Source organism: Convolutriloba macropyga, unplaced genomic scaffold, assembly GCF_964194025.1.
Source record: "Convolutriloba macropyga unplaced genomic scaffold, txConMacr16.3 SCAFFOLD_2433, whole genome shotgun sequence".
Taxonomy (NCBI): Eukaryota; Metazoa; Xenacoelomorpha; order Acoela; family Convolutidae; genus Convolutriloba; species Convolutriloba macropyga.
This window is the reverse complement of record NW_027450407.1, coordinates 1-10,573: the sequence shown is the minus strand read 5'-3', so window position 1 is coordinate 10,573 and position 10,573 is coordinate 1. Positions and strand designations below refer to the sequence as shown.

The 10,573-nt window shown below is 52.3% G+C and overlaps 1 protein-coding gene across 1 annotated transcript; it reads left to right on the top strand.

The window, feature by feature from the left end:
* The first annotated feature begins 2,942 nt into the window (after positions 1-2,942).
* LOC142355865 (uncharacterized) lies at positions 2,943-7,098 on the top strand. The gene is made up of 5 exons (XM_075407902.1): positions 2,943-3,076; positions 4,020-4,806; positions 4,932-5,348; positions 5,518-6,230; positions 6,410-7,098. The coding sequence occupies exons 2-5, from the start codon at positions 4,246-4,248 to the stop codon at positions 6,576-6,578; spliced, it is 1,860 nt and encodes a 619-aa protein (XP_075264017.1). The 5' UTR covers positions 2,943-3,076; positions 4,020-4,245; the 3' UTR covers positions 6,579-7,098.
* The last annotated feature ends 3,475 nt before the right edge of the window (positions 7,099-10,573 follow it).

The following is a 10,573-nucleotide window of genomic DNA, read 5'->3' as shown; positions in this document are numbered from 1 at the left end:
GGCCTGCAGCTACACCCCTTCTGGTCTCTGGGGAACCCCCACGTACGATGCACAGCGAAACCCGCGGAGCTGCGGCTGCTTAGAATCGCAGAACGCAACCCGAATCTGTTCTGACTGCCAGTAGATCTGCCACCCACAGCTCTGCTGCTACTGTGTGTTCGGCTGCCGGGCCGGTAACGCGCTGCGCATGCAGGGCGCAGCCCAGCCCGCGCGCTCGAGATCCTGCATATGCTGGTGTCTGGTAGGGTACGTACTCTAATTACATTCCGTGATTTAATCGGGATATTCGTAGCATTTCGTGAATTTTCCCCGAAGGAATGTGGTTGGATCGGAAAAATCTCGAGTTTCGTCACGAATACTCAACGGCAAACGAAGGGTTGGCCTTTGGGTCCGGTTCCGGGACCGGGCCTTCGGCACATGTGCCGGGGCTTTATGCGGGGGCTTTGCCCCCGCCTAAACGGGTCTTTTTAGTGGGTTGAACTCCCACACTACCGTAGCGGTTTCGGCCGCCGGTGCTCCATAACACAGCCAGCTCCGGGGTCCCCCGGATGCTCCATAACGGGTGCCGAAAGGCATGGCCAGGGGGTTTTTGACCTTCCTCCCCGGGGGTAAAAAAAAACTAAGGGTACTAGTACAAGTACTAGCTAGTAGGGATGGTCGTCGGAATCATGCACGAGGAGGACAGCCCGAGAATTATTAATCTGTCGAATCTTTTTCCTCCCTCGAATCTTATTCCGCGATTTTAAGGCCACTTCTTAGTAAATTTTTCGTTTGAGTATTTCGGCCTTTTGTGGAGGTCGGGCCCGAAATTTGGGACTTCGTACTAAACTTTTAGCGGTCGTTAAATCAGGGGGCATTTGTGGAGCTCCACAAATCAGATCAGCCGCATCGGAGACTATTTCGGCTGAAATAGTTTGATTTGTGGAGCTCCACAAATGCCCCCTGCTCGCTCCCCGGCCGGGACGCTATACTTCAACCGACGAGTACAGCGTCCCGCACGGAACGACCCGTCGATTTGTCGGACCCCTGATCATTCCGTGCCGCAGCCCGCGTGCGCGGAGTGACCGCCTGACCAACGCGGGCTGCGGCACGGGCAGCTATTACGCCGCTGACTATGCGGCACCCGCTGATGGTCCGTGCTCGTACTAGCAGGTACGCGCGATCGCTCGCGACACCTGCACGAGTACTCGTACGAACCTGTAGAGAGGAGTAGAGGTAGAGCTATTGCTAGCTAGCTAGCTAGGGTAGGGAGTGGGGACCTAATCATAGACATGTTCCTAATTCGAGACATTTGGTACGTCTCTATGTACTGGGTAAAGTACTATATCTCTGTACTCGTACGAGCATCCGCCGGTCCCAGGGACTGTTTCCGTATCCTTTGTCGTGTTTCGCTCCCAGAAAGAGGAAAATATTTTTTAGGGCCGGGCACCTGTTCCGGACTGCATCTTGGTATTATTCGTAATTTTCACGGATTTGTTTCTTGTTATTTCCTTGGGGAAAATGTCTATAATTAGGAACATGTCTATAATTAGGGCCCCCGCTCCCTAGTGCTATCAGGAGGGATCCTCCTGGTGCTATTATTTGAATGATATGCCTAGAACGCTGTCAATAGATACTGCATGTGGGTAGGCCGTAGGTAGCTATCAGGCAGGGGCTCCGTTTGTACGAGTACGAGTAGCAGTAGTACAAACGTGTATACAAGTACTCCCGGCCGGGGATGAAGAAAAAGTTGAGGGAATCGTTACAGTGAGGGGGCCAGTCGCCATGCAGAGCAAAAGTACAAGTGTACAGCACGGTTTTTACTACACGCTTCCGCGTATCTCTGTACGTGAGTACTGTTTGCCAAAGTCAGATACGCGTGATTAAAACACGCAGCCAGGTACGATTGACATAGTACGTGATTTAAAAATATATCCTGATTTATGTACGTCGCAACTCGCAACTCCCAATGCCAATTGCCACCAGCGCAGACAAATCACAATACGTTCCACAGCCCAACTAAAGTATTGCGAATATTGTACTAGCTACTCTAGCTAGTGCCGATCTATAATAGAGATAGTTCAGTGCTCAACGTACTGCGGTCTGCGACAATGCTAGATCCGACCAGAAGTTCTCGAGACTGGAAACTGTATGTATCGCTATCGCTACAGTATCCCTGCTGTGGTAGTGCAGTCGGTAGGTAGGGTACAGTAAGAGTAGGTACCACTTACCAGTACGAGTACGAGCATCTATCCATCTATATATCTATCGTACTCGAGCATCTATCCATCTATATGATCTATCGATCTATCTATCTATAATAGCTAATAGCTACTACCTATCTATCTATCTATTACTTATGAGTAGGGTACCAGTGAGGAACACACCGAAGAACCCGAGTATTCGGCGGATATCCTCCCCGAGGCGATTCCGCGGATATTTCATGGGTATACCCGGCCTACCCTATTACTGTACCCACCATACTAATAAACGCGGCCCGCGGCCCCCGCTCTCCTGTGACCACACCGTTGTCAACTACCCACCATACTGAGACCTCCTGCTGAGAGCCTGAGGGCTGAGACTAATAATAATAAATATAAGGCCATATAGGGTACTGTACACGTTGTACGGGTCACCATGATCCTCACGCGGTAACGTACATACCTCGCACTAGTACCGCGGTAACGTACATACATGGCACTAGTACTGAGTACAGTACATACTACTGACTACATGCGGGTAAACCATGCGGTCCTGCCGCACCATCCATACATGTCTGTACTGATAACAATTATTTGTATGTTTTGACAATATGTTTTGAGGTCGATCGAGGCAGGCCAGCTTTCTCACGAGATACATCTGAGGTACTCGTAGTAGTGTCCCGAGATGGGCGCCCCACCAGACCTCCAGCCCGGCTGATAAAACACTTCGGCGAGCAGCCCTTCCCACAACTTCTATCGACAGCGACCGGGCGGGCGCGTTACGACAGCGCGCCATCGCGATACGTTGCACACGAACATCGATTCGTTTGACTGTCTATCCACACCACTGTGGCAAGGAGACATCCTCAGGATATTGGAGTCGATATCAGATACTGGTAGGCGCACTGCAGGCCTCATTGCCGCATGCCCACTGCACCCGGCCGGCTGGCCGGGTTTCTCTCACTGTCGGAACAGTCACGCAAGTCCTCGGAAGTGATCCCGTTCGAAAAGCCGATTTAAGTTCGCCGTTGCCCGGTGGCCACGACGATCCCAGATTTTACTGTGTGCATTATTTCCCCTGATTTTCGACGGGATGGTCGTCTTATCTCTCCCCTCGCGGTTGCTGTTCTTCCGTGGTGATTGAACTCCTGCTTTCCGAAGCTCCTACCGTGAGCGGAAATATAGATGTCTCGGTCGCCGCACGGAACCCGCCTGGTCCCACCCACTCTGGCACTCTCACTCTGTCACTACATCACCATGATCTACCGTCGCGGCATGAGTGGATGTTATCCATGAGAGCATGAATTGTCAAGACCGTGTTTGGGTCCTTGTTGTTGTCTGCCATACTGCGAAGGCGCGTGGGTTGAGCTTCTCGGAACGTGTTCACGCGGCCGTTTCGCGCGACGCGCAATTGGTCTTCCGCGTGGTCTGCCGCCCCTTCGCCGCCACGGGCAACGTTGTCGTCTTGCGCATCATCATCCATTCTCTCTGCCTGACCTCCTTTCTAGTTTCTGCTCCCCAGATAGTAGGTGTGGGCAAATGTGATTTACCGGCCGGGGCCTCTGCCGTCTACCGCCCTGTGGCGTTTATCGGCACTTGCCCTCCTACTTCCGACTGGGCTGCGTTGCCGTGTACGATAGTGCGTACCCCGTGTTGATTCCGCTCCGCTGCGCCTCGCCTGTAGCTACGAGTGTCGAGTACCTGTACTGGTGTCGCAAGCTCATACAGGCCACGCACCCTGCCCCCCTAACCACCACATTGTCTTTTCGCTAGGTCTGATCAGTTCTGATCATATTCCTACGTTATTACGTCCTGACATGCGTCTGCCCCTCGTCTCAGGGAATCCAGCAACAGCTCTGGTCACAGTGAGCTTCAAGAAGAAAAAAGCCGACCAGTCCCCGCTACCTAACTGCTGACGTTTTCGGGTGTCGGTCGTCCGCACCCTCCCGGACAGAGCCCTCTCAAACCCGCGCGTATCATCTGCCGGCCGTGACTGACTACTTCGTTTCGTGACGCGGTGTTTTCCATAATTTTTACGGCTCGACGGACATTGGTCTAGAGCACAATGGGGTTTGGCACGCCAAGCAGCATAGGCTTTCCGGCACGGTTCGAAATGGGGTATCCGCCTCCCCTCGCGGACAATAAGTTGATCTCCGGGGCCGGAGCGGCGGGGATGCCGGTCGGGGTTGCGGCAGATAGCTTTCAGGCTGCTGCCGTGGCGCAGCAGCATCACCAGGCCGTAGCTCAGCAGCAGCAGCAGCAGCAGCTACACTTGATGCGGGGTGGCTTCGGCACCACCGCCCAACTCGCTTCTCACTTGCGTCAAAGTGCCGTAGCAAAGGAGATCGCCGTGCCGCTGCAGGCCCGCGCGGATGTTCCTCTCGTGGCCTCGCATCTGATCGACAAGGCCCGTACCCATTGGCTTAAGGGCAACGAGCTCCTCAAGCTCTTTCACCTTTGCGCCGAAGGCCAATTTCCGCTGTCCACTGCTGCAGCCCACCAGCCCCCGAGTGGACACCTCTTTCTGTACGACCGACGGACCGTGCGATTTTTCCGTCTGGACGGGCACAACTGGCGCAAGAAGAGTGACGGGAAGACCGTGAAGGAGACGCACGAAAAGCTCAAAGTGCGGACACACCCGTAGCTTTGCTTTCTGTTCAAGAAGGTGGGGGGGGGGGGGGGGGGGCGGTAGTAGCGTTGCCTGCTCCCGGGCTCTGTTTCTGACAACGCATGTGCACCCGTCCTGCACAGATTGACAACGAGGACAAGGTGAATTGCTACTACGCCCATGCTATCAGCCCTGCTAGCATGCAGCGACGCTGTTACTGGAGGCTAGACGATGACAGCCTTGTGCTGGTCCACTATCTTGAACCCAACTCCTCCGGGTCAAAGCACTGGCAGCCCACTCAGGGTCTGGCAGCAGCAGCGGAGCCGCAGCAGCTGCCAGGACGCTTTACCATGGGGGGGACGCAGCCTCCTCTGGTTGACTCAGTACCGATGCATCCTGGCCTTGGTGGAGACAAGTACAATATCAGCCAGCAGAAAATCTCCATGGCTGCCAAGAGCGCTACTTCTGGGTATCCGGCGCCCCGACACAACACAGAACCTGTAAGCTTACCCTGGCAGATGTATGGCACCGCCTACACACAGCCCCCTTTCCAGTGGCAGGTAATAAACTCCAGTGGCCTGCTCGCTCTCCTGCTTTGTGTCTTACGGCCTTCTTCCTGCTGATGCCGTGTGACACGCCCTCGCAGTGCTTGCATGTTTCATCTTCACGCTCCCCTCTTACTGACCCAAAACCACGTGCTGATACGCATGATTGCTGCTGTTTTCTCAGAGTCATGCGGACGCCTTTGCTCTGCAACCAAGCATGGGGGTGGGTCAATCTCCAGCCTGGTCATGGGACACCTTTGCAACCGCACCTGTATCGCACCCAGACCTTCTTAGCATGCACGGACCCTTGGCCTCAGTCCAGGAGCATGCCTCTGGTTCAGGCGGTGGCACCCAGCAGGCAGCAGCCCGGGCAGTGACAGTGTCCCAATCTGGCCCCTCAGGCCACGCACATGGACGACGCAATGTGGCAGACCCCCGCAGACACTCTGAGGAAGTTGTTCGTAGACATATGGCCGAGCCTGGTATCTCTCGTGAGCACTCATCGGCTCAGAGCCAAGAGGCAGGAGAACAGCTTGCTGATTTGGACCAGCGCGCCAAGCTGGGAGACCAGTCCCAGGGCTGGTTTGTTATCTGGGAGGTTAGCCCTGAGGCGACATCCACAGAGGGAGGGGAGAAAATCCTCATCGTCGGCCACACCTCCAATGGGTTCGAGCAGCATCGCACTGTGGTAGTGGATGTAGATGGCGTAAAATGTCCAGCTCAGGTGATCAAGCCTGGTGTCATCTCCTTCATTTCTCCGCCGCACTCGCCCGGAAAAGCCAAGGCGACCATCCTTGGTTCTGATGGCCAGATTCTGAGCGCCCCTGCATCTCTGAGCTTCCGAGGACCACCGAGACGATCCATTCAGACGGAATTTGATCCTTGGGGCGCCCCTCGGTGAGCCCCTTTGTTCTGGCCTTTTATTTGCTGCAGTTCCCAGGAGCTTCCTGTCCGTGTGAAGACCGGAACCCCCCCCCCCCCCCCCCCCTTTTTTTTTCTCGCACCAACGGTCCTCTTCTCGGGTCCATTTCCCATCGCTCAGTCGACTGACAACTCAATATTTGTTCACTTTCCAGGCCCGGCAGTGAACCCAACAGCCACGTGCAGGTGGGGTCTATAGCTTCTACAGATCAGAAGATGGCAGAAGATGCGCCGCGAGACACGCAGATGGAGCTCATCCGCTATCTGTTTGAGAAGAACCAGGACGGATCGACCAGACGACCGCGGAACATGTCCATCAATTAGCCAAGAGCGGCGCTTCCCTATCCCTTCTCATCCGTGGAGTCCTTCCACTGCTTACATGCATGAGCATGCTGGGGAAGTGTGCAAATGCGGCGTATCCATATCCAGCAGAAGTGAAGCGTAGGCGATTGCCTTTCGGCCTCAAAGCTCATCAACGGCACGATGCCATTCTGAGCCGGCCTCCGATCATGCATTATGGTATGTATAGAATGAGCAAGACATAGAGTTAGGAACCATGACAGTAGCGTTGCAGTATTGTTTCTTATGTCTCTTTCCCCTTTCCTTTCTAGTTCTGCATCTCTACTTGCAGTTTGGACATTTTGTTGAATTAGTCCAAACCTGTTTACCATGCCCTTATCTCGGCCTCACACCATCTACACGTCTTGTCAGAAACCAGCCAGTGCCGCATGATGTGGTCACACCTAAGACCACTGACAGTTACTATTGAGTGCACCCCTGCAACCCCTTCAGACCAGCCTAAGACCTGCTACATAGCTATCGCTACACGTAGGTATCAACCAAGCATAGGTACCCTACAAGTCACTCGCACTGGTGTTGGGTTTCCAGTCAAAGTCAGAACTCTCTTTTAAAATATGAGCTTGCGAAATTCTTCCGTAAATGATAATAATATCGCCATAATTCATGCAGATATTTTGTTCTGATGATTCAACGCTGGTATGAGGGAAGATATCTTCAACTCATGTAGGGTACCTACGTACTAGAGTACAGCGCCGACTCCAACGTCTAACGCTCGTGTACCGGCAGGGGCAGATGATATATTAACCTTGCTTACTACCAGCCGTTCGTCACTCGCTCACATGACGATATTATATCTCCTACCGGCTGCAGTACCATATAATAATAATAAGGATATCTCCATATATGATCTATAGGAGATACATGCTCGTACTGTGTATTGTAGATCCAGAAATTCGCTCCTCTCACCCTGTACCTAGCTCAGTAGCTCTCTCTCTCTCGAGAGGGCACCCTACCTGCGCGCGAGCGCAGGGACTTGTACTGACATTTGATCACATGGCCGTCCGGGAATGCAGATTGTCCAGGTACTCGTACTGTACTGTACTGTAAGCATGCCTCCTGGTATAATTGTAATGTACGTGTACAGTAACCTGGTACAATAATTTATCCAAGCGAAGCGAGGATGGTGCGCAGCAGCACCGAGCGGAGCGTTCAGGCTAAAGGTACGTGAGTAGTCAACATATATTGGGGACCTGGTAAACTTTCTGGGCCGTACGATGAAAATCAAGCGGTGCAAGATGTGCCACGGTAGGGTATGTTTTTCTTATAGATGGGGAAAAACTTTCTTCCTGTCGGATCAAAAAGTCACGATTAATAGGCGCCGTCCGATTGATTTTGACACTACGAAATGGCCGTCCGATCATCACGGTCGAGTAGGGTTCGGTACCCTAGCTATTCCGGCTAGTTCGGCCCAATGAGTAGTAGTACTACTATACAATAGATAATAGCGATAGTACTCGCACCATCCGCAGCCTAGCGCTCGCCCTACTGCTAGTTGCCCTAGTATAATTTCAATGTTCAGCTCCCGGTTTTGCCAGGCCGGGAGTCATCTGTTGCTCGAATTGCATTCCGTGATGTCATTCATCGCCATATTATAGGGATATATTCGTATATGTTCGTGATTTTTGCCCGACTGAAAGCAATCCGATAGGAGCACGAGTACGGTGATGGTTTTAATATATTACTCTCTCTGTACCGGAGAGAGTGTGTGTGTGTGAGAGAGAGAGGGCAACTTGCAGTTGCCCGAGTGCTCTCTCTAGAGTATCTCCTACAGTGGAGCCATGTCGCGGACTGGGAATACTGCTCTCTAGTGAGTTCTAAGGATTACAATGTTGACGATTATGTTTTTATGGTACATAGTACTGAAGGGCCGTGTGGAAATGTTGACAGCGGCCGGCTGCCACCTGCCGGGCGCCTGGCGTATATAATAACACGTCGTGCAACTGCCGCACGAGTCAGTCAAACAGTTTCAGATGCTATGCGCGCGCATGGCGCCGTGACGCTGCGTCACTCCCCGATGACCCCTCCTTGGAACTCTCTCCGGAGCGGCAGAAGCATCTATTGTGGGATCCTACACTTCCTCCCGCCCCCCTCCCTCCACGGACTCTCAGGGAGCATGCCCCCTCTCGCACTTGCCCGGCTAGAGTTGCTGGCTCAGCTGACGACGGGCGTAACAGTCCGGCAAGCCGTTGTACGAGTACTATGACCGTCGTACGGAAGCCCGGGGTTCTGATGTAAGTGTAAGTGTAAGTGTTAGAATCAGAGATTCCGAATTGTAATCCTCCGAGCTCTGAGCGTGCAGCTTTTTCTGTGACTTCCAGTGGATCCATGTTAATGTATAGAGAGAGCGCTCGAGTCTCTAGTCTCTAGAGAGGTTGTGGATGGTGCGCGACGCGTGCATTACCACATAAAACCCTACATACCCTACTATACTGATGTACCACAATTAATGCTCTCTAGCCACGTACTCGTAGTATACGTGTGAATTGAGGTAAGTAATAGTACTAGTAGTAGGTAGGTACTAGGTACCTACTGTACCTACCATACCTATACTCGTATTCCCGGTTATTTAATACATGCCTGGAGGAATCATGGATGGCGATATTGCTAGCCTCTAGCACTCGTCAGTAGGTAGCAATTATAGGTGGTAAAATAACCTTATTTTATTCTTGGGGGGGTTTAATTAATATTAATTAATAGTTAATTAATAATAAAACAAAAAAAAGTATTAATTAACTCTGGCAGTCGTGCGGCGAGGCAGCCAGGCCACCGGTCGGGCGGGCTTGGTCTGGCGTGGGCCAGTGCGTGGCCGCTGAACAACTTCATGTTGATGTGGTGAAATATATGGTCGAGGACGCCCTCTCACATGCAATAGATGAGTCAGAGAGGATTGCCTCTGCTGCTGGTGATGATGAGGGGGCTACCGATCAAGCCGCTGAGGCCGGACCTTCTACTTCTGGTTGCCAAACTAGCTCTAATACCAATGTGGTAGACTTGGTTGGAGATGATTGATGAGTGAAGCCAATATGGGATGTATAAAAACTGTGAGGGTGTTTAGGGATGGGAAGATACCGGGTGTAACTTGCAATTTGCTGCAGCCTGCATCCAACTGCCATGCAAGTAGCAGCATGCTGTGAATATATTAAGCATTGTGCCTCATTTATTTTATTATGAGGGGGGTTTAATTAATAGTTAATTAATAATAATTAATAGTAGGGGATATTATTATTAATTAAATAATTTTATTTTCGAATTAATTAATCGGCGCAGGTATAGTAGCAATATACTATCCTTTTGCAGCTTGTTGGTACGTAGCTCTTGTTGCGCCGCCCCCGCCGTAGCTCCGAGACCGCTCCATCGTGCACGACTTCGTAGGTAGGCACTACCGATGTCTACGTGTCGAATACACTTGCTAGCTGCTACTTCTCAGTCCGTCGTACGGACGATCTTAGCCTTTTCTCCTCTTGCCTAGGACAGCTGTTTTGTGTGCCTGGAACTGCCGAAAGTGAGGTCTGTCCCACCCCAGCTAAGCGATCCCCAGCGCCGTCCGCGAGGACTGGCTGTGACGGCGTAGCGCGGCACGTTGCGCGACAAGCTGGGTGGGCCTGCTGTCACACGAAGTAGGTGCGGCGTCTGAGATTCAGAATTCTAGAATCCGAGAATTCCGGCTGGAACAGAGATCATGAGAGCATTGGATCGGGTCGAATTTCGATAAGCAAACATGAGCGTAAACATAGGAGTGAAGCCGGAGCCAAACCGGTTTCAGACGGACATGGGAATCATATCACGGCGAGAGACAGACAGAGATACCTGGCACACCTGCAACCTGCGACATGGAGATATCATCGCAACTCCATGGAGTCGCATGGAAGGGACCAGTGTTAATGGGATGTGCATGTACAAAACATGATTCTGTGGCGTAGTAGGCGAAAGTTGTTATTGATGCACACCTGCATCTGGTG